Here is a 24,591-nt window from a genome sequence, read left to right on the forward strand (position 1 = left end):
AGCAGCACAATCCTTAGGAGGGTGCAGGGTCTGGGACAGCTCTCCCTGCAAGCTCCAACCTGCTCCCTCTCCCCCATGTATTGCATTTTCCTGCCCCTCCTCAACCCCCTTGTCAGTGTTTCCTAAAGCCCCCTACGCCAAGCAATGCAACCTGGTCAATTACTGGGGGATGGCAGGGAAGTCTGGCACTAGTATCAGGGATCACCCTCCACCTCTCACTCACATCAGTGAAAAGTGGAGTGACCTTTCTGAGATATGGTGGGGTGAGGTGTGAAGCACACTGCTCAGTCATTCTGCTTCCTGCTGCTGGTGAGCATGGTTGTGAGCCTGGCCCTGCTACTGGTGCTAAGCCCCCACTGCAATCCTCTGGGACATCCTGAATCATACAGACCCAGCCCCCCCCCAACTCTGACTATAAATAGGACAATGGAACAAACTGCCTAGGACCGTGTTTCCCTCTGGTGGGTGTGGCTTGGCTCACCCCCACCAGCAAAATACCTCCACGCCAGACTTCCTTCTGCTGGGTGCATGGGGCTGTCCAGCATAGGCTCCCCACCCACCACTGTGGATGGGTTAGTCCTGGGGGCCAATTCGGGCCTGAGACAGGTTAAGCCTGGGAATAAGGGCTGTGGGTTTGGGGCTGAGAGGGGGTAAGCCTGGGGAGTTGGGGAGTGGGTTTGTGGGCTGAGGCAGGTATGGGGGCTGAGGTGCGTAGAGCCTGGGAATGGGGTTCTGCAAAATCCTTTCTACTTTAAAAGGGTTCTGTGGATAAATACAATTGGAAAACACTGGCCTAGGGAATCTCCTTCACTCAAGGTTTTCAGAAGGTGGTGGGATAGCCAGCTAGGAGGTTTTGGACTCCTTGTGTTAGACAACATGACTCTTGCGGTCACTTCTTATCTTAATTTTATGTGATTCTGATTTTTCAAAAGCTGCTAGTGACCACAGCATCCAGTTGAAAAGGGACCCAGGCAGCTCTGGCCAGCTGCAGTGGGGCAAACATCTAAGTTCCCTACTCATCCTCATAGGGTGACATGTCCATCTGGTTACTAGATGCAGGGGTAGCCCTGGGGAACTCTGCCAGGATCTGCAACCAGTGCGGGTTATGGAGGTGGTGCTTGTCAGCAGTACAAGGGGCTAAAGGGACATGTCCCCACTTCTAGGGAGCTGCCAATAGTAAGCACTACCAGGAACCTGCACCCTGAATTCCTTCCTGCATGCAAATTCCTGAAGCTGCATCCCCTTCTGTATGTGACGTCTGGTCCCAGCCAGGAGCCCCCTTTTGCACCTCAGACAGCTAATTCCTGGCCCTAGGCAGAGCCTGCACTTCCCAGCTGGAGCCCTCACCCCATCATGTATTCACATTTTCAAGATGTTCAGCTTTGTTCCTAAGCTAATTGCTTTGCTTTTCCAGATCTTATCCATCACCTTCAAACTTGCTCTTGTGTTTGCTATTCTAGTCGCTATTTCCTTCTTACTGTCTAGATCATATGTTATGTTGCTCCCCAGATATGTGAACTTCTTTGCATTCTCTAGTTCAATCCCGTCTATACTGATCTTCCTTCTTATTTCCTTATCTCCAAATAAGGAGATAAGTTGTTCCCCTCTAGTCTGCAGTTGTGAGGCCACATCTGGAATATTGCATCCAGTTTTGGGCTCCCCGGTATAGAAAGGACATGTATGTGCTGGAGCAGGTTCAGCAGAGGGCAACAAAAATGATTAAAGGGGAGCACATGACCTGTGAGGAGAGACTGAGGAATTTGGGCTTGTTTAGTTTGCAGAAGAGAAGACTGAGGGGTGATTTAGTAGCAGCCTTCAACTTCCTGAAGGGGAGTTCTAAAGAGGATGGAGAGAAACTTCTCAGTGGTGACAGATGGCAGAACAAGAAGCAATGGTCTGAAGTTATAAATGGAGAGGAGTAGGTTGGATATTTGGAAAAACTATTTTGCTAGGAGGGTGCTGAAGCACTGGAATGTTACCTAGAGAGGTGGTAGAATCTCTGTCCCTAGAGATTTTTAAGTCCCAGCTTGGCAAAGTCCTGGCTAGGATGACTTAGTTGGGGTGATCCTGTTGGAAGCAGGGAGCTGGACTTTTTGACGTCCTGAGGTCCCTTCCAGCCCTAAGATTCTATGACATGACCTCAGCATGAGTAGCTTTGTGCAGCAAGACTGGCTCAGTCTGGGAGGGAAACCAGAGGAGCCTACCGGTTGTACTCAATATCTGTGTCCTAAAAGGGAGAGATTGGATAGTTCGGAAGAGTGTTGATAGCACTTGTTAAAATTAACTGTCTGATGACTCCTTGGCAGATCCTCTGTCTTTTTGAAGAAATAACTCTATTATAATTGGCATTAATTATCTACCAATAGGCAGTCGCCTTGGAACCTTAGTCCTATGCCCTCCCTGTGCTGTCTGACTACAGCCTGCAGGCGCCTCTGCTCTCTCCATGCTCCTGCCTGGTGTTCGCTGACTAGAGCTGTTTGGCTGTAAGTTATGCCAGTTATTCAAGCGTGCTGGTTGATCAAATAGCTGTTAAACAAGAGTTTAATGTAGCTAGAGTTTAATAAGCAGTAGTAGATGGTGCCTAAACTATGCTGCTGGAGCTATCTGAAAGCAAGTGGCCCCCACCAATTTTCTGATAACATTTTCCATGCGTGTGCAGAATAAATTTTATGTCCACCATACCATACACACGTGCACCACCACTGAAAACAAAGCCTCATCTGTCAGTGGCTGTGGGCGGTATGCCAAAGAGCAGCACAGCACCTGAAACCTTCTTAGACATCTGCCCTAGTGCTCAGCTTTTAGGGAACCTCTGGCCCCCACCCTCCCAAGCTGAGACCCTGTACTCCCATCCCGCTCATTCATACTCCCAGACTAGAGGCAAGTCTGGTTGCAAAATAATAAAATTAATAAAATTAACATTTGTGTCAGGCCAACAGACCTGGCTCATTGGAGCAAAGAATTAAACCTGTAACCTTATGCACTAAAGTCCTGTGCTCTACCCCGTGAGCTAAGAGCCAGCTGGTTCTCAGCCACTGCTATAGAGACTTCCCTCTACTTTGTATGTGGTCTCAGTGCCTCTGGGGTTACATTTGTGACAGAGAGATAGCCGTGTTAGTCTGTATTTTACCAAAACAAAGCAGTCATGTAGCACTTTAAAGACTAACAAAACAATTTATTAGGTGATGAGCTTTCATGGGAGAGGCCTACTTCTTCATATCATAACCATACCAGAACAGACTCAATACATAAAGCACAGAGGTCCAAAAATTGTTATCAAGGTTGACAAATCAGAAGAATTGTTGTCAAGCTTGGCAAATCAGAAGAGCAGAGGGATGGTGGGGATGTGTGTGGAGTGGGGAAGTTGAGTTGCATAAAACATCTAAGTATGTAAAAGTATGTAATTGCTGTCCCTGTTCAAACCACATGCTAATGTGTCAAATCTGAATATGAATGTGAGTTCTGAGTATTCCCTCTGTAGACAGTTGTTAACGTCCCTTTTCACCAGAACATATACTTTCATATCTTTAACAGAATGGCCCACTCCATTAAAGTGTAGTAACAGAGAGGGAGCCGTGCTAGTCTATACACTATCAAAACAAAAAGCAGTCAAGTAGCACTTTAAAGACTAGCAAAATAGTTTATTGGGTGAACTTTTGTGGGACAGACCCACTTCTTCAGACCATAGCCATACCAGAGCACATTAGCACATAAAGTGCTGGCTGACAGGTTTGTGTACTTGAAGTTTTTTTATGTCTGTTCTATGTCCATTCCTTCTGTGTCCAAGAGTGTTTGCAGGCTGTCCTATAGACATGGTGTGTGGGCAATGTGTGGGCATTGTTGGCACAATGTGGCATGTATAGTATTAGTTAAGGAACAGGAGAATGTGCCCGTGATTCTGCAATTAACGTGGTTAGGTCCAGCAATGATATCTCCAGAACAGATATGTGGACAAAGTTGGCAATGGGGTTTGTTGCAAGGAAGAGTTCCAGTATTAGTATTATTGTGGTATAGCCTGTGGTTGCTTGTGAGAATCCTCATAAGGTTGGGGGATTGTCTATAGGAAAGAACAGGCCAGTCACCTAGGACCTTCTGGAGTGTGGCATCATGATTTAGGATAGGTTGTAGGCCTTTAATGATGCATCACAGTGGTTTGAGTTCAGGGCGGTAGGTAATGACAAGTAGTGTTCTGTTATTGGCTTTTTTGGGCCTGTCTTGGAGTAGTTCGTTTCTGGGTGCTCATCTGGCCCTGTTGTTTTTTCACTTCTCCCAGTTACATTTGTAAGGGAACAAATCTCCGGAAGAATGGGTTACAAGGAGGGGAGTACAGTGCAGGGAATCCTGGGGAGAACTCACACAATGAGAACTTGTAAGAAGTGTTAAGAGACTTGAGCCCAGGTGAGAACTGGTAACAGACCGTTGTGCGCAGTGCCCAGCGCCGAGGGAGGCTGAGTGTGGCAGTGGAACATGGGGCTCCCAGCGCCGAGGGAGGCTGGGTCTGGCTGGGAGAGAGAAGGCTTTAGTGCAGCTGTAGCTTTTCGGGCGAACAGGCAGCTGCACAGGCGAGACCGGTGTGGAACTGAGAGAGGAAACTCGCCCTTGTCCCCTCACCCGGGCTGTGCACACCCACCGGGCGGGAGGCTGTTACCCCTCCTGAGCTCTTTGCGCGGCGGGGGGGGGACTGCAAAAGAACCCCTCCCCCTGCTTTCTCCCCTCCAGCCCGTGGTCGGCCGCACCCTGCAGGTCACTGACACCCCCCCCCCCCGTTTGGTTCGTTTCTCCCCCCGGTTACACCTCGCTCCGCTGCGCGGTGCCCCTAGAACGCGTTGCCATGTGTGTAAAGACAGGGCCGCAAGAGCTGAACCGCGCTAATGGCAAGAGTAAGGGCAGCAGCTACAGCCGCGCTGACTGAGCATGCGCAGTACACCTAGGTGTGACAAAAGCTGAGCGGCAGCCTTTGTTGGCATCGCAGTGCCTTCTGCCGCCGGCCGCGGCGCTATGGTGACACACGGGTCTTGCAGCGGGTCGCGGGCAGGAGCGTGGGTGGAGCCGCCGGCCGGCCGGCGTAGCGGGGAAGAGACGGCGGCCGGAGCTTGGCAGCGAGGCGGGGACTACAAGGTCTGTGTCGGGGCTGTTTCCCCCGCCCTCACCCAGACAAACAGACGCTGGGATGAGGAGTGGAGCCGCGGGGCTGGGGCGCGGTGTCAGTGCGGGCGAGCTCAGGAGCACCTGAGTTAGTACGGGCTGAGGCAGCGGAGGGAGCTTCCCCGCCCCCACCCCGCGCTCGTGGTCTGCCGGAGGCTCAGCCCTGCTGCAGGGCCTTGCGCTGCCGTAGTTGGGGTCACGCACCCGGGCGTTGGGGCAGAACAAACGCCGAGCGGAGCTGCTGCTGCTTTGCCCTCGCTGTTGCCTGGCGGGTTTCAGCTCTGTGGAGCCAGGCAGTGGTAGACTTCCGTTTGCGTCAGACCTGCCTCTGCCCGCCTGCTGACCTCTTCCCTGGGGAGGCCTTGCCCTGCGAGGAAGTCATGGCACCAGTGCCCTGATCCCTGAAGCGGAGTCGGGCAGCTCGCCGGTCTGTACAGCGAGTGGGGGGTGGGGGGGGGTAGTGGCAACTAACAAAATAGTCCCCAAAAGCCAGGATGGACCTAGGTGCTGGGACATAAGAACAGCCACGCTGGGTCAGACCAAAGGGCCATCTAGCCCAGCAGCCCGTCTTCTGATCGTGGGCACTGCGAGGTGCCCTGAGAAATTAACCCAAGTAATCAGGTGATCCCCATCCCATCGCTTGTTCCCAGTTTCTGACACAGGGGGAGTAGGGACACCATGCCTGCCCATCCTGGCTCATAGCCATTGGTGGACCTATTCTCCATGAATTTATCCAGCTCTTTGTTGAAGCCTGTTGAAGTCCCCTTCATCACAACATCTTCTGGCAAGGAGTCCCTCAGGTTGACTGTGCATTGCATGAAGAAATACTTCCTTGTGTTGTTTTAAACCTGCTACCTGTTATTTTGATTTGCTGACTCCTTCTCCTTGTGTTATGGGAACAACTAAATAATTTTCTCTTATTTACTTTCTCAACACCAGTTACGATTTTCTAGACCACTATCTTATCCCCCACCTTAAGTCTCCTCTTTTCTAAGTTTAAAAGTCCCGGTCTTTTTAAGCTGTCCCCATAAGGCAACCATTCCTAAACCTAATCATTTTAGTTGCCCCTTTTCTGAACTTTTCCGGTATCTTTTTGAGATGAGGAAACCTCATCTATACTTGGATTCACGATGTGGGTGAACCATGGATTTATATAAAGGCAATAAAATGATCTCTGTCTTATTCTCTAGTCCTTTTTTAGTGGTCCCTAACATTCGATTTGCTTTTTTGATTGCTGCTGCACATTGCATGGATGTTTTCCGATACCTATCTACAATAGCTTCAAGCTCTCTCTTGAGTGGCAATAGCAAATGTGGTCCCCATCATTTTGTACCTGTGATTGGGATTATGCTTTCCAGTATGCATTGGTTTTCATTTATAAACATTAAAACTTATCTGCTGTTTTGTTGGCTAGTCACCTAATTTTGTGAGGTTGTTTTGACACTCTTCACAGTCTGTTTTGGACTTTAGTATCTTGAGCAGTTTCGTATCATCTGTAAATGTGGCACCTTATTATTTATGAATACAATAAACCCTCAAAATGCACGATTTTGAGTTGTTTAACTTGCATTAACGCTAGGTAAACGCAGCTCAAAATCCTGCCCCCCCTCCCCCCCCCCCAGCCCTGGCTCAACCTCCGGCCCTACGCAGCCCCAGTTCAACCCCACCCCTCCAAGCCCCACTCACCACCCATGCCCAGCTCTGGCTCCTGCTCACCACCCCTTACATGCAGCTCCAGTTCAAACCCCCTGGCCCTGGTTCAAACCCTTGCCAGCTCACCACCCGAGCACAGCTCTGGCTCGCCATCCTGCGCATGGCTCTAGCTCAGCCCCCCCACCCCATTCAACCCTGCACGCAGCTTCAGCTCAACTCCACCTTGCTGCCCCCCCTGCAGCCCTAACCCACCCCAGGCTAAACCCTCCCTGCCCCCTTCCCAGGGCCCCAGCCCATGTCCAGGCTTAACCCTCCCTAACTGCCCCTCCCAACCCCAGGACTTACCTTTCAAAAGGTGCTCCAGGTTTTCCTGCTGCTTCCTCAGCTGCAGAACATGTGTTCTGCCAGGGGAAAAAAGCCACCCGAGAGTTACACGAAACTTGACTTCTGCAAGGGTGCATGGGAATGCAACCCTTATGTAAATCGAGGTACTAGTGTATGTTAAATAGGACAAGTCCCAGTATGGACTAGTGCAGGACGCCACTAGTTATCCCTTTCCATTCCAGAAAATAACCATATATTCCTACCCTTTGTTTCCTTTCTTTTAAACTTATCAGTCCGTGAGAGGACCTTCCATCTTATCCCATGACTGCTTACTTTATTTAAGAGCCTTTGGTGAGGGACCTTGTCAAAGGCTCTGTGAAAATCTAAGTACAATTTAGCCACTGAATCCCGCTTGTCCACATGCTTGTTGACCCCTTCAGAGAATTCTAGCAGATTAGTGAGGCATGATTTCCCTTTACAGAAACCATGTTGACTTTTCCTCAGCAAATTATATTCATCGATCAGTATCAGAGAGGTGGCTGTGTTAGTCTGTAGCTTTGAGAACAAGAAGTCTTGTGGCACCTTATAGGCGAACAGATATTTTGGAGCATAAGCTTTCAAGGGCAAACACCTGCCTCATCAGATGCATGAGTGGGGAGGGGTGGTTTCAGAGGGGTATTTAAAGAGTGGGGTCCTAGTAAAAGGGAGGGCCAAAGCTGAAAAGGTCTATTCAGCAAGGTGGAAATGGCCCAGTATCAAGGTGGCCTGGGGGACTATGTGGGGAGGAGCCGCCCCTGCACTCACCAGCATCAGAAAGTGAACCACCCCAGCCCTCTCCACTATTCCAGCTCCATCACTCAGGGCAGGGGGTTTGTGGGAAGGGGTGGAACTTCCTCTGCACTCACTGGCAGTGGGAAGTGGAGTGATGTAGCTGAGCACTGCGGCAGCAGAGTGGGCTCAGGCTAGGTCTGGGTCTCTCCACTTCCTGCCATTGCCCCAGGTGAGTGCTATGTGGAGGGGGACAGTTTCCCAATTGCTGCTGCTGCTGGTGCCAGGTGCCCAAGTAGTCCTCAGGCCATGTCGCTCAGGGAAGGAGGCTTGGGGGAAGCTGCCCAGTAAGTGCTTTCTCCCTGTCCCCTCCCACCCAGGCCCTGCACTTCTACCCTGCTCTTGTATTCTCCCACTTGTCCAGACTCCCACCTTGCAGTCCCCAAACCACCACCTGAGCCCATTCATGCACCCACCCTCCTTCCCAGACCCCTCACCCCCCCCAGCTCCTGCATTCTCCCTTCCACTCACCCTTAGCCTGTTCCTGCACCCCTTCTCCCATGTGCACCCCTCGCTTTGCTCCTGCACTCTCCCTCCTTCCCAGACCCCACACCTCTACCCCAGCCATTACTGTAGCCCCTTTCCAGGCCCTTCACACCTATCCCACTCCTACACCTTCTCTTACCTGTACCTTCACCCCCAGTCTGTTTCTGCACCTTACTTCTCAATCCAAACCCAACACCCTGAGCCTGCTCCTGAATCCTGCATCCCATCTAGACCCTGCATGCTCACCCTCAGCACTTTCCTGCTTCCTCAATCTCACCCACCCCTCATTCTCACACTTAGCTCATTCCTGCATCCTACCTCCTGCTCCAGCTCCCCACCCACTGTCAGCTTACTCCTGTACCCTGCCTTCTATCCAGACACCACACCCCAAGCTCACATCTGCACCCCACCTCCTACCCAGACTTCACATCCCCAGCCCACTCTCTGGCAACCCTCTCCCATGCATTGAACTCCTCATTATTGACCCCACCCTAGAGCCCATAAAAGCCTGGGTGCCCTTAGGCTCTGGGGTGGAACTTGAGGGTAGTGAGTTGAACAGTGTGTATGGCCCCCAACTGATTTTTCTGTAGGTCAAGAAAAGTTCACAATCCTTTAATCAAAAAATCATGTAACTTTTTTTCCTTGCTTGGTTTATATTCATATTAATAAGTATCTGTAGTATAAGGATGTCAGGACTTACAAAATTGTTTGTTTGATGCTGCCAACATGGATTCTTCTGTAGTTACTTGACTGAGAGCATCTTCAGTACTTTGCATTAGTATAATTAGTCTGTGACTACTTCTCTGCTGATAGCCTATGGATAGTTGGGTCAGGTTAAGTTGCATGTGCACAGAGGCATGGTCCAGTTTTCAGTTTCAGTAATTTTTTTCATGGCTTTTCTCTATTGATATGTGTAGTCTTTAATGGAATTTTCTGGTAGAGGTGAAATTTAAGATGGTATTTTTCTCTGGTCTATGATTTTTGGAGCCTGGTGCCTTACAAGAAGAGGGCTAGATGTGTTTTTCTGGCATTATGAATTGCTAGGTGGTTTCATGGTTACATTTCCAGGGCTCTATTTAGAGTGGCACAGGACCTAGCACAACGTCCCTGCCTGCCTTAGGCCCTTACCTGTCCCTCCTCCACCCCTCCCTCTCTCTCCCCGAGCTGTGTGGCCCGCAGGACAAGCTGGGGCCAAGTCATTTGGCTTCCCACCACTGCCAGGGAGTGTGATCCTGCTGCTGGTGCCATGTCCTCCACTGGTCTCTTGGGCCAAACTGGGTCCCACGGGGCCAAGAGTAGCTGCCTGGAACCAGAGGCTACCAGGGTGGGATCCTAGCCGGGGCATTGGCCACGTGCGCATTCCTTGGCCCTCCCTTCCTGCCTTTGCCCTGCCCATGCGCCACCCTCCTCTTCCTTTGCACCCCCCCACACACACACAGAAGCACCACACTACTTCTGGTGGGTGCGAGGGCAGTCCCGTCATCCCATGGAGTGGCACAGTGTAGGAGCAGAGCAAGCTAGGAAGCGGCAAAGTGCTCGCAATGGAGGGGCGGGCAAATCTGACAAGGTGCTTGTGGACCCTTGTGCACCTCCATGTGTTGCCTGTGTCTCGAACCATCCTGTAGATGGGATCAGTGTTCCCTCTAATTTTTTGATGTCCAGGTGCAGAATGAATTTTATGTGCACCAATATGGAGATAATGTCTGACACATGACCACCTTATTGGTGCACATAACACAATTCATTCTGCACATGGGCTATCTGTGGAGGGGGTGAAGCTGAGGGGTTTGGCATATGGGAGGGAGTGCAGGTTTGGGGAGTGTGAGTTCTCTGGCTGGGCTTACAGGCTCGGGAGATCAGGGTTTTGGGGTGCAGGAAAGGGACTCAGGACTGGATAGATGGTTGAGGTACAGGGGTGAGGCTGGGGAGGTGCATCTGCGATGTGGCTGGGAGTGAGGAGTTCTGGATACAAGTTCCCCTGGGAGAGAGGGCTCCCTCCCGTCCCCTCTCACTGCAGCAGCTCCAAACCAGATGAGAGGTGCTTCTCTGTCAGATGTGGCAACACCAGTAAGACTGGTGGAGCACCTTTTTCCCAGCTTTGGCAGGTCTGTTTACTGGGGACAGTGGCGAGGGAGAACTTCGAGAAGGCACCTCTTCCCCAGCCACAGCAACCCTGAGCCTTTGCACAAGACTTACTAGGCAGTTTATTAGGGAACTTTGGATTTAAAAAAGGGTTTAAAAAAGAGCTTGATAAATTTTTGCAGGTTAGGTCCATAAATGGCTATTAGCCAGGGATAAAGTGTGGTGCCCCTAGCCTTCAGAACAAGGGCAAGAGATGGATGGCAGGAGATAAATCACTTGATCATTGTCTTCTGTTCTCCTTCTCTGGGGCACCTGGCATTGGCCACCGTCGGCAGATGGGATGCTGGGCTGGATGGACCTTTGGTCTGACCCAGTATGGCCATTCTTATGTTCTTATGGAGGGGGTGGCTCTTTGTGTTTGATTTGTTTGGAGTGTGTCAGAATTAGCGTATTTTAATGCAGAAATGATGTCAGATTATTTTTTGTTGAAGCCTTGATCTGTAGTTCCTAAGCATGGCATTGATGGTATATAACCTGGACTGCCCTTCAGTGGTCCATTATACTTATTGTGGTGTGTGCCTAAAAGGTGTTAGGTGAAGTACTGTATGTAAACTGGTGACAGCTGGTTTTAAAAATATTTGTGTGATGTTTGAACATCTTGTGTACAAAGATTTATGCCTGTGGGCTGGAAATATATCTTTGAAATACATTTGGGATGCACTTCTTAGACTTCTTGACAGAGAAATATGGATTCACCTCTCTGATTGAACTGATTACAGGTAGAGGACAATGAAAATACATTTACATATAAGGTTAACAAAGCAATTAAATTAAGAAGAAATGGATGAAGAAATTTACTGAGATCATTAGGGGCCAAATTTTCAACCTCAGGAAGTTTTTCTGGCTCTTGAGATGACAATAAGTGACTCTTGAAAATATAAGAAGAAAGCAAAAAGATATTCTAGTTATATATCACTTACATGTCAAAAAAGGCCAGTTCTTAGAATCTGTGAAAGAAGGTTCCTTCAGCCATGTGGGCTGAAGTCTCTGGAAGCTGAATATGAGTGAGTAATTGCCTGAGACCAGAATTATAATCTGATGAATTTTGGGTATTAGAAAGCATGTTTATGTTTGGTGGTTTTTTTGTTACCATCTCTCTTTTGATCTTGGTTAGTATCACTTGCCTTTGTTTTTCATTAATAAATTTATTTTAGTTTTATTACAAAACAGTCTCAGCGCTGCATGTCAAAGTGAAATGTGAGTGTCTTCAGCTAACCTAACAGGCTAGCGCATACACTACTTTGAACTGAGTGAATTTAATAATTTCTCTGTGTGTTATGAAAAGAGAGACTGGATATTGCAGAGTCATCCCTCAGGAACTGGTGTTCCTTGATTATCACATGCATGACAAGGTTTAAAATGACAGTGTCATGAGGTAGACAGTCAGGTATGGCAGGGAGATACCCCACCAACTGACCTCCTGCTGAGGTGAAGGGATGATAGACTGACTTACCATTCTGGATGTTCCAAATAGAATGCCAGAAGGTGTGAAATTTATATCCAATGGGCACGTGTCTTAAGATTTTAACTTGCTACAGAGGAAAGCCATCCCATTTAATCTGTTTTCCTGAGTGCCTTTTTGTTAATTTTTTTTTTACAGTAGATTGTTAAAACTAGTTCTGTTGATCTGCAGTCTTTCATAGGTTATATGTAGTCTAGTTGAGGAATTTCTCATTTGGTCTTAATATTTGTTTCAGAACTTATCAGGTAAAAGTCTGGAGACTGGACACATTGGGTTTCTTCCATATTTTGATTTTGCATCCTGTGCTTATATATATTTTGCAGGTTTGTAAAGTTATGTGGGTGCTTATTGTTACCTGGTTTGATTTGTTCAAAGACTGGACAAGCAGTCTTTGTTGATGGAAGTTTAACTGTTTATGTATTTTCTTAACTCTATATATTCAGAAGTAGGAAATGTGAATATCTCAAAGTGATTTGAGTGCAGCAAGCAGGTGCAGGTGCTGTAATCTGCAAATTGCAAAACAGATTTGCTTTTGGAATAAGCTAAAGCAACTGCAATGAAGTAAATAGAGATACAGTCAAATCTTTGATATCCGCCAGCCCCAGGACTGGGAGGTTGCTGGATATTCAAATATTCTGAATAATAGACAGTTATACCTAGGAATGCATAATACTGAAGAAAAACAAGATAAAATATGAAGAAACAAACAAAAGTGTGTGAAGTACTTTTTTTTTTAACCAACAATACTAGTATTCTACACTGTCAACTTATGTTGTATTTTTTGTATTTATTTGTATTTACTTTCACTATACTGTACATTTGGAAAACGTAACTGAAAATTATTTGTTGTTAAGATGCCAGTTATTTGAGAGTTTTGGTTAATAGAATACCATATATGAAAGAGTTTACTATATGTCCATTTACTCCAACTGTTCATGCATGTGTGCGTAGAACTCTGTGATCTGCTTCTCTCTCCAAATAGGTGTCCTGTGCAGAATACACTCTGACATGCAAATCAAGTGGACATGGTTATCTTTTTACCTATATCTTATAGTTTTTCCGGGTCTCCTTTTTCTCCCCATTGCACTGTGCCAACCACTTCTTTAGTAAGTGCTGCTGCTTAGTTGACTAGTAAAACATTTGTGAGATGCTGGTGGTTGCTTATTTCTTAAACTGGAAAAAATGGAATTTAATTTTTTCAAAATTTGATGTTTTAAATTGTAAATAATCTTAAGAAAAGTACTAAAAAAAAGTGCTGCAACAAATGGTGCATGATTACTCTGAGGAGTTGCAGTCATTGTTAATAGGTTCTAAACTTGACCTACTTTTTCCTCATGTCTGTGCAAAGTTTGTGTATTATTCGTTCATTTTTCTTTTTCAAATGAATTAATTAGTGAACTTTTTTATTTAAAAATTAATATTAGCTGTACGGTATCAGAAGCATTTTTGGCCAACCCTATGATACACCTTCCTGTGCTTATTGATGAAAGAAATATTTGTTAAGAAAATGTATTTAAGTTTAAAAATTGTTATGACTTATAATAACTTATTTGCAATCATGAAGAATTGCTTAACAGTGCCTTTCAACAATCATTTTTTCAGGCCATCACTTAACAGGAGTTTAAAGAAAAATTTAGAAAAACCCACTTTATTTACCAACAAAAAATAAATGTAAAAGGAAAGAATTTTTGTGCTTTTCAAAGCTTTACAGCATTGTAAGGAGATAGCAGCCATAATGTAAGGAACACATTTTAAATAAAGAAAATGTGCATTGAAACTGCAGTTTGTTCTTCCAGTTTCTTGAAATGATGTCAGAGACCATAACTATCAGATGTTTAGAACTGAGATATAGTTTTTTAGTTTTGAATGTAGCACTTTCAGTGCTAAGGAATAAAACAAATTTCACCAGCCACATAAAGACAGCATTCTTCATATTACTATTTATTTGTGATGTTGTTTTCATGAATCATTATTCAGGAGATATAATTGTCCCTAAGGTGGTGCAGTACAATTGCAGCAGAGAGTTTTGTAACAAGTGCGAAGTGTTAAATGACAGATATTTTCAAAGTGGTAAAGAGCAGTTATCACTAATAATCTAATTCCCTTTTTATGAATTTTTGATCTTCTAGTTCAACCTCAAAAGTAGAATTGCTTGTTGACCCAACATTCTCAAAGGTGTCTGATAGTCAAGGCATGTGCTGGAAATAGCAGTAGAGGTTGCTGTTAAGTGCTAATTAGAGCAGTATATTTAGGTTTCTTCTTAAAAGAGTAAAATTCTCCTCAGTTCTTTAACTGAGCTATGTTGGTTTCATGATGCTGTCTGTCCTGAATATTACAGGAAAATGTTTTAACACTTGTTTGTTTTGCATGCTGATCTCTGCTTCAGGACACACAGTGCCCAGTTTGGTGCCTATGTAGTTACGTATAGTGTGCGTGTTAACAAATTGCAGAGGAAAATAAAATGTGTGTGTGAGAGAGAAAAATATTTGTAGAGGAGAAAGAGACTGAATGAAAGCTTCCCATGGTGGTGAAAAGTTGTGTAGTGATGTGAAATTCAAAGCATAAAAAGCTCTGAGCTTTTGAGACTCTAATCAATCCCAGAATCAAAACAACTTAGCTACAAAGTAGAGGCATTATGTGGTGAAAATCCTGCTTTGAGGGGAAGAGGGAATCTTGGAATAAGACTGGGATTTGATTGGATATAATTCCCAAGTTTTGTTTTGTGAAATGGGAAGTGTCAAAAGGTGGAGTCAAAGCATTTGGGTGGACTAAAATATTCATTCTCATTAAAACTCCAAAACTTCCATTCAGAGCCATACTGTTTGTGTCAATGAATTAAGTTAATTGTATTTAATATTTCTGGAGAACCTTAGGTTTTGAACTATGAGTTTGCTATTAGGATGTGGCTTTTTTTTATGGTTGCAGATCTAGTTCCTTTTAAAAAGTATTCAGAGCTAGTTGACCCTTCTTCATTAAGACTTTTCTCTCTGGTTATTTACAGGATGAATGATGAATAAAAGGACAATGGACTGCATGTGTCCTGATGGCATCTTGTGTACAGTGACATGCTATGGCATCTGAGACTGAAAAGGCTCATGCTCTTCTCCAAACTTTCAGCACTGGTTCAGTTATTTCCAGTCTAGGATTGGGAATATTCTGCTTCTTAGCAGATCGACTTCTACAGTTCTCTTTCATTCAGCAGCATGACTGGCTCCGAGCGCTCTCTGATAATGCAGTACATGGAGTGGTGGGCATGTGGTCCTGGGTGATAGTGATTGGGCTTAGGAAGAAGAGTGACTTTAGTGAAGTCATTTTAGCTGGTTTCCTCTCTTCTGTCATTGATGTGGACCATTTTTTTCTAGCTCGCTCCCTTTCATTAAAGGTAAGCAAAGTAGATCAAAGCTCATTTTGTTTTCTGGATTATTTTTGCATTTCCATCACCTCTTAGAGCCTAAATTTTGCAATTAAAATTTTCATTACCTTAATGTGTTTAATTGGTCACAGTGTCTTTAAAACATATATAAAAATACATGTTTTATGCAGATACTCGTTTACATCTCTCAGCAATTTTTTTTAAAGTATAAAGTCCATAAGTGGCATTTTTTCTGTCTTTAGTATCAGATGTTGACATTTAAGTTCTGGAGACTCTATGCATATATCATCTCCTAACATTTGCGTATCATTCACTCTTAGTCAAGTCACTGTGTATAGTTTCATACAATGTGTGTATACTTAAATGAGATTATCCCTTGTTTTCTCTTAGAATAAATAGTAAAAGCAGCCAGATGACAGAACATCCAACTCTTATTGAGTTTAAATAAGATTAACTGTGAAATGTGAATTAAAGCAGGTTCAAAATTAAGCATAGCTAGGGCTCTATTTTCAGCTGCAGAAGGAGAAAGGGGAAGGAAATAATTACAGGTGTAATTTTAGGGCCCCAGCTATTTGTAGTCACTATTTAAAGTCATTTATATGTTGCAATTATTAGTGCTTGCAACTTGTGGAGGAAGAACAGGAACCAGCATTTGAAAAAAATCTCACCCTTGATCAACAATTTGATGCTCACATCCAGCTCCTGTTGGGAGGTACTCAAGAAGGATTTGACACTAGTTGATTATCTTTGGATTAATAAAAGGAGGAAATATGACACTGATCTTAACAAATGTGTATGTAGCAAATAGAGTGATCTTTTTGCAGGACTGTTCATGTCAGAACAGAGTTCTTGTGCCAGCCTTGTTGGAGATACACTGAACACTCAAATCTGGTTAACACATTAGTTCAATCTAATAAAAAGTAAAGAGCAGTATAGAAATGTTTGAACTTGGGGGGAAAAAGTGAATTTTATAAATTAAACCTACAAAAAACCTTTTGTTTAAAAAGAACTATTTGTAACATATTAAAATCATACTTGTGCTTGAAAATGTTGTAGCTCCTGTTGTTATAAGATATACTATACAGTAGGGTCTTGACATTTGTGAGTGCCACATTCACAAATTCAGTTATTCACACGTGGGCTTGCTTCCCCAGGGCTTCGGATTCGGGAGTGCTGGCGGCTGCCGCGGCTTCCCCAGGACTCCACCCCTCCATTCACGAAAATCAACATTCGCAACTATTCTGAACACAGAACCCTCACAAATGTTGAGACCCTACTGTAAATGGTAGATCAGAGAGGGAAGTTCTCAGTTTTTTCAGTTTGTGTACTTTGTGCATTTGACTACACTCTTTAGACAGTTTCCCCTGGTTATTTGTGTGGATCTTTCATATAACAGAAAATAGAAAAAAAAATTAAAATACAAAAATATTATAAAATGATAAAATTATCAGAGAACACTTAACTCATTATTTGAAACTGATTAGGTTTCAGGTTGTCCATGTCCCAAAAAGTTTTAATGGAATGTATGTTAGATCTCATTTTAATGAACATGCGGCATGTGTACCTCCACTTACTTTTTAAAAATCTACTTTGTATATGTGAACCAGTAAATATTATTTTAAACACATGATAGTTTTAAAACAATTTCTTTGCTCTCCTGAGCTTTTTTGCTCAAACAAGAATATTCTGAAAATAAGTTCTTCCGTTTCCAGTAGATGGCAAACTTTAACAATAGAATATGTCAGTGCAGAAAGGATAATGTTTGCAATACAGGATGTCAGCTTGTACCGTCATTACTGTTTACAACTACAGTACTGTGCTTGCTACTGCTTTTGTGAAGGATTATGCTTTATTTAAAAAAAAAAAAGCATTTGTTTGAAATTTTGTATTTCCTTGCTGTTATAGTTTGTAGTCTAGTATAATACTATGTTGCTTCCAAATTCCAACTCTGAACATTGTTATATGTTATACAAAGTCAACCCTCAGTATACAATAGTTAATGAAAAACAGTATGCTTATGAAAGGATTATGACAAGAACAATTCTTTCATTAGCTACTGTCTAGAGCAGTGGTGGGAAGCCTGTGGCTTGTGGGCCCCATTGGGGTAATCTGATTGCAAGTCGCAAGACATTTTGCTTGCTTTGACCATCTGCAGGTACTCTCCCAGCATCTATGGTTCTGTATTCCCAGCCAATGGGAACTATGGGAAGCAACAGCCAGCACATCTCTGTGGCCCCTTTAACTGCAGGTGCCACTTCCCACAGCTCCCATTGACTAGGCACAGAGAACTGTAGCCATCAATGCCTGCAGGATGTGTCGTGGCCCATAATCAGGTTCCTCTGGTGGGCCACAGGTTACTCACCAGTAGTGTAGAGCAGCATGTCAAACACGTGGCCAGGGGCTGCATGTGGCTTGAACAAATTTTTTTTTTTTTTTTTTTTTTTTTTTTTTGCAGCCCACAACCAGATGTTAGTAAAAAATCTAAGTGCAGCCTGCCCAATCACACGCCCTTCTTTGGCACCCATGAGTGGCAGGGAGCATACCAAACACCAGTTCCAATTCCTCAGGCTTTTTGTGTCTAGCACATGCACATTAAAACTGTAGGGAGCCAAAGGGGTTTTAATGTGCTGGACCTGGACAACCTAAGGAGCTGAGATTGGTGTTTGTCCCACCCCCTGCCACTTGTGAGTGCTGGAGAAGGGTGTGTGACCACTCTAAGGAGAGAGACCGTGAAACCCATGTTGGCTGAAGCAGAGAGGGAGGGGCATCTACCTAGGGGAGCTGCAATGGGGTGTGCGGAGCAAAGCGTATAGGACCGCAAGGCAAAGTAATATGGAGAAGAGGTTTGGGGGTGTGCAGTGCAAGCCTCTTGGAGCCTGGGGGTAGTGCTTTGGGGGGTAGTGCAAGCCTCAAGGGGCATGAGGGGGTAGTGTAATAGAGGCTGCACTGCAATGGGTGGCAGTGCAACGAGGGCTGCACTGTAATGAGGAGCAGTGCAGGCCTCACGGAACCGGGGATAGTGCAATAACAGGTGCACTGCAGTGGTGGGAATACAAGCCCCAAAGAGTCTGAAAGGTGGGGCGAAAACAGTGCAATGGGGGATTGCAGTATGAGCTCCAGCGTATCTGAGAAGGGAGTGCAGAGAAATTGTTGCAGGGTACGGTATAAACTGGAGGGGAAGGAGGTCTTAGCGTGGGAGTAGAGTGCTAAGTGGAACCCATAGGAAATCTCCTTTCTGGACTTTGGACAGTAGCCACAGAAGCTGTGAGATCCTGACCTGGGCTCTTTCCTCATTACCACTTCCCCTACTGCAGGCCAACCAGTCCCATCCAGCACCCCTTTCCTCTCTCCCTGCTTCCTCTGTCCAGGGAAAAATGTTGGATTCTGAGGTCTTCTATGGCCCACTGAAAAGGGGTGGGGGAGAGGGGAATCTCTAACCTCTATATGGAAGAGGCTGCTCTTGGGGCAGGGGAGGGGTTTTGCTTTGTTGTACGTACCCTGTACAAAGATGAGAGGAAAATACATAAAATCAGCCAAAGCATCTTTCAAACCTGATCACAATGATTAACAATGCAAACCCTGTAGAGTGGAAATGTTCCAAATGAAGTACGTACATAGGCAATGTCTATACACTACAGAGATCTTTTGAAATAAGCCCTTCCAGTAGATCTCTTCCAAAAGAATTCTTTTGAAAGAGAGCGTCTGCACACAAAAAAGGGGATCAAAAGAGTGATCTGGTCTTTCCAAAGAGAGTGTCCACTGTGGAAGAAACAAAGCTTCACTCTGCATTTGGTTAGAAACTGTCAGACTCATTATTAGAATATACAAGCAGTTACAGGGGAGAGCAACAACTGACAAGAGTTTCTCCTAGCCAGTTATACGCATCTCCCCAAACACCAATTTGGGCAGATATATATACTTTTACAAGTAAAAGAACAATAGTCGCATGGCTTAGTAACAGACAAAGTTCAAAGCTTACTCTCCTAATTAATGAGGAGCTGGCACTGCTTGGGTCTGGCTTATCTCAAAGCTGGTTGGTGTTATCAGTATGCTAGAAGCACTGGGGTCTCATCTCTCGTGTCCACATACCTTCAGTGTAGTACCCATCATTCCTTTCAGGCCAGGCTATAGCTTGACCAAACTTTTGCTAGGCCTCTGGTCTCTTACTTCCACACTCCCCCCCTTTTGTGCTTTAGCACAACCATTACAACATACAATCTTATCTTGCTGCGCCTACATATTAAAGCATGCCTACAAATTGGAAGCTGATATGTGTATGACAGATGAAGGCATTTTTTCGGTCTTTTAGGAAGCTATTGGACACAGAAGGTCTTCTAGTGTCCCAAGGCGGAGAAAACCCAAATATACATTCGTACTTTAATTTGGAGTGGCAAATCCTCTTCGCTCTGGAGTGGCCAATCCTCTTCAGGCAAGGGAGCAGTGACTAGCACGATCACCTGTCATTGGGGCTTGGTCTTTACCGCCAGCCCAAGTTGGGTGCCCAAGGTCACAGCCTATTGACCCGGTCCTTTAAGACCTTGAACGGGCATTTTCGGCTGCTCTGGTTGGTGCACCAGGAGAAAGGGCAGTTCCCAGGATGAAGAGAGGTATTAACCAATATTAAGAGCACATCCACCATCATTTCTCTTGCAGACCTCAAATATCCCAAGGGCTAGTGGTTTGAGCTCATAAGCACATCAGGTGCGGTTGTTGGCATGGGTGTTTCAGTGGGGACAGTAGTCTTCTTGCAATGAGAGGCGTGAATCCACGTTTTGAGTCCTTCTAGTTTGACAGCTACATTAGTTGTCAACAAGACCTGGTAAGGACCCTTCCAATGAGGTTCCAACTCTGACTTTCTTCAATATACCTTGACATGCACCCAATCTCCAGGCAGCAGGGAGTGCTTCCCGTACCTGTGAACGGAAGGCTTTGACACACTTCATTAATGCTTGACAGTAGTTTAATAACGCTTCATTAGTCAAGTGAATATCAGTTTTTGATGCTGACAGCAGCAGGGAGGCTGGGATCCTCATAGGCCTTCCCATTAAAATCTCATGCTCATCAAAGCTAATGGTAGGGCATCTCCCCATTTTAGGCTAGTTTCTGCAAAGATTTTTGCAACTTGTTCTATATAATCCCATTCTGTCTTTGCACAGCTCCTGGTGATTGTGGGTGGTACAGGCAGTGAAAATTCTGCTGAATTTGCAAGGCATTACGTATCTCCTTCATAATTTGACCTGTACAATGAGTCCCTCTGTTACTGTTAGTGGGATTCCAGACCTGGGAATGAAGTCCTTTAACAGAATCTTGATTACAGCTTTATTACCTGCTTTGGTCATAGGGTAAGCTTCTACACCCCAAAAAACATACAAACTATCACAAGTACATATTGATGTTTACAACATTTCAGCATTTGAACGAAATCAGTGTGGATATTTACAAAGAGTAGTGTGTAGATGCTCCACTGGATCTTTCGAAATAGCCCCCTTCTTTCGAAAAAACCTTTTGAAAGACCTTGCTAGTGTAGATGCAGCCTCAGCGACACAACATCAGGATGGTGATCAGTTACTCTCTGTGCTAATCATTCTCAGGGTCTGTACAGCTGCATTCCCGAGATACCACTTCTTTAAGTTAATTCTTGTTGTTCCTTCCAGCCACAAATCTCAAAGCTAGTTCATTCGTGTTGGTAGCACACGATCTTCCTATGTGGTAAGCTATCCTCATTTTTAGAGATGATGAAACTGACAGCACAGAGTACAGACCTAGCCATAGAACTCGGGTGTGCTGACACCTGGCTTTGCATGTTCACTGCGAAACCATGTGTCCCTTCTTTCTTCAGAATGTTTTAGCTCTTCTGATTTGGCTTTTATCCCTGGTCTGCTTTTATCATCAGTGTTTTCTGTGTCTTTCTTCCCTCATTGCAAGGTGTGTCCTTTCTGAAATTTTATGAACTATTAATAAAATTGTAAAACAATAAAATTCATATTAAGTATTAAATTCTGAATTTAAATTATTGTATTATGGTCAAAAATACCTAATCTATAATAATAAGTAATTACCACTTTCTGATAGCTTTCAGGGCCATCAAAGAAAATGTATTTCTATCAGTTTGCATTTGTGCAGGCCCTCTGTAGGCTTTGAGTTCGACAGGCCTGATCTAGAGGTACTATATTATAGAGTCTTGACACCTCTCAATTTGAGTATTGAAAAGCACTTCCACAAATAAAGAAAGGAATAAAGAATAACATCCTCTGACACCTGTCAGATATCACGTTATTAATTTCTTTCTTCAACATAAATCTGTAGACTCTAATCCTGCAGTTGAAATAGTCAGTTTACCATTAACTTCAGCCGTAACGTAATAATGGGGGCTCCTGAAGTACCTAAAAGTATCTAAGAGAACCTCTTACTCATTCTTGTTACAAAATTTTGTTTTAAGTAACACATTTCATTTTCTGGTTAAGTCAGTGTAATGAGTTAAGTATTAATTTATTTATTAACTTAATTAGCTATTTATTAATTTAGTAATAAAGTAACTGTAGATAAATGGATTAGTCAGAGAATTTTTTGCTCATGAGGTTTGTCATTTACCACTATTGAAATGTGCTCTGGATAGTTGTGGCTGTCCAGGTTGCCTGCTGATGAACAGCCACTCAGCTCAACATTTCACATGAAGAATAGGAATTCTAACAATGGAATACCCTTTACTTCTTACACTGTTGCATCAACACTTGCAGTGAGCACACATCTAGGATAAAAAGGATCTTGTACCCAAGATTTGAATAACAACAATTACAAGCTTGATTTTTCATTTAGGAGTTGATCAGTTCTGTGTAACAGTTGTTTTTTGACTCGGGTGTAGGATCCTTCAGGTTATTTTTGTTGGAATCAGTTATTTCTTGGAGTCACTGCTGTTCATTTACAAAAATTGTACAGTCCTGTTTCCCTGAATACAATAGGAATCAGAAAAGGTTTCTCTGTTCACCGTTCCAAGCCTAATTTCAACCATAACTATATTCCAGCATGCAGTTTGTCAAGACTAGCCACTGGAAAGCTGCCAGATGGTTTATGTACCTTGGGATCCCCATAGTCACAGAGCCCTGCAGCTTCCAGTGGCCATGGTTCACCATTCCTGGCCACTGGGAGTTGTATGGTCTGTGTCTGTGTACGTTGTGATAAACAGTCTCATAACTTGCCAGCAGCTAACGCTGATTGATGAACCATGTTCAACTTGTGGGCTGGAGGATCTCCACCCCGCTTTAAAGGCATGTTCTCTGCTGTATCCAATGGGAAATCTTGGCAAGTGCTTGTTTTGGGTGGCTTCTTTGCTTTCTGCTCCTTCTGTGTCTTTCTGTGTGTTCTTCTGTTATGCTCAAACCCAGCTCCATCAGTCAGTCCCCTAGTTCCCACATTCTCTGTATCAGTCCCTGCATTAATCCCTTGGTCCACATATATCAGAGAGGTAGCCTTGTTAGTCTGTATCTTTGAAAGGAACAAGAAGTCCTGTGGCACCTTCTAGACTAACAGATATTTTGGAGCGTAAGCTTTTGTGGGCAAAAACCTCTTTCATCAGATGCAGTGGGTCTTTGCCCATGAAAGCTTATGCTCCAAAATATCTGTTAGTCTATAAGGTGCCACAGGACTTCTTGTTGGTCCACATAGTTCAGCTTCTATACAGGGTTTGTCATGTGCCTGTGTTTCAGGTGGTATTTTTATAGTTTCAGCTACCTGGAGCCATAAATTATACTAGTGGGTCTTTACGCTTGCCTATGAATGAAAGTCAGCTGCTACACCCACCAGACGTTCTCTTGCCATTTCTGTAGCTGGTGTTGCAGGATATTTATGTGCCAGATGCGCTAAAGATTTATATATCTCTTTATGCTTTAATCTCCATTCCAAAGGACATGCAGCCATCAGCATGAAGGGTTCTGCAAATGACCCAAAACAGTGCAGACAGATGTATGTTCATTTTCATCATCTGAGTCAGATGCCACCAGCAGAAGATTTTTTTTTCTTTTTTGATTCAGGTTTTGTAGTTTCCACATCAGACTGTTGCTCTTTTAAAATTTCTGAAAGAATAATCCACAGCTCATCTCTCCCTGCTTTTGGAAGGCGCTTCAGGTTCTTAAACCTTGGGCTGAGTGGAGTACAGTAGTTATCTTTAGAAATCTAACATTGGTATCGTCTTTGTGTTTGTCACATCTATGGTGGAAGTGTTCTTAAAACAAACAGCACTTGCTGGGTTTTCATCAAAGACAGTTATAACATGAAATATGTGGCAAAATAAGGGTAAAATATAACAAAAGCCATACAATTCTCCCCCTGAAGGAGTTCAGTCACGAATTTAATGCATTTTTTTTACACAAGTGTAGGACCCCAAATAGGCAATCCCGTGGCTGGGGTGATCTGGAAATGGTACAGCCATATAGCCGGGAGGAGCTGCTGTCATGAGGCATTGGCTTCCAGGAGCAATGGGACACGTTCCTCTTCATTGTCTGCAGCATCCCTTGGGAGTGGAATCCTGTGGATCATTGGATGCCAATGTCTAACCACAGATATCTTTGCAGGTTTGACATTTGTATCCATGTGGTGCTCCGGTTATTTTCACTGTGTAATCATCTATGGTTGCCAAACGTAATCTGGATCTTTTGGTTTACAGAAGATAAGCCCTCTCACTCTGACAGGCCCCGTATGCTTGCTGTCAGCTCTGTGTCTGAAGAGGCAGCTACTATTCCCTTTAATGTTTCTGTCTGGTTTTATGGGAACAAAATCGGCAGTAATAAGGGGACTGTGTTCAACAATGGCCTCTGCTGTTTCTTTTCCTGAACCGCCTTCCCACCCTGTATCCTCTTCTGCTGATACCTGCATATGCAAGCTTCTTCCATGGATACAAAATTTGTATCCGCATCTGTATCCACACAAATGAGCTGCAAATATCCAGTGACATCCGTGGATGCTGATACCTGTGGATATAAAGCAGGTATCTGCGAAATTTGTAGGATTCTAGATACAAAATTTGTATTTATTTCTGCATCCATATTGGCAAAAAATGAGCTGTTAATATCTGCATCCACATCCAGTTTTTCAGGGCTCTGTTGACGAGATCAGTGTGCAGCCTACTCTTTTGTGATCACCACCAGGCACTAAATAAGTCGATAGCTGATTAGCTTTTGCTAGT

General features: G+C 44.4%; 1 protein-coding gene across 4 annotated transcripts in view; it reads left to right on the forward strand.

The window, feature by feature from the left end:
- The first annotated feature begins 4,991 nt into the window (after window positions 1-4,991).
- TMEM267 (transmembrane protein 267) overlaps window positions 4,992-24,591 on the forward strand; it is a 31,653-nt gene continuing 12,053 nt past the window's right edge. For 2 of the 4 annotated variants that reach the window (XR_012645785.1, XM_074995595.1), the window contains exons 1-2: window positions 4,992-5,118; window positions 15,042-15,422. Coding sequence is in view for 3 of the 4 variants with exons in the window: in XM_074995595.1 (XP_074851696.1) it covers window positions 15,111-15,422 (312 nt within the window). In the remaining variant the exon portion in view is untranslated. Of the gene's footprint in view, window positions 5,119-5,419; window positions 5,573-13,110; window positions 13,147-15,041; window positions 15,423-24,591 lie in introns of those variants that run through there. The other 2 variants (XM_074995596.1, XM_074995597.1) reach the window with 2 other exon arrangements.

Source organism: Carettochelys insculpta, chromosome 5, assembly GCF_033958435.1.
Source record: "Carettochelys insculpta isolate YL-2023 chromosome 5, ASM3395843v1, whole genome shotgun sequence".
NCBI classification, from domain to species: Eukaryota; Metazoa; Chordata; order Testudines; family Carettochelyidae; genus Carettochelys; species Carettochelys insculpta.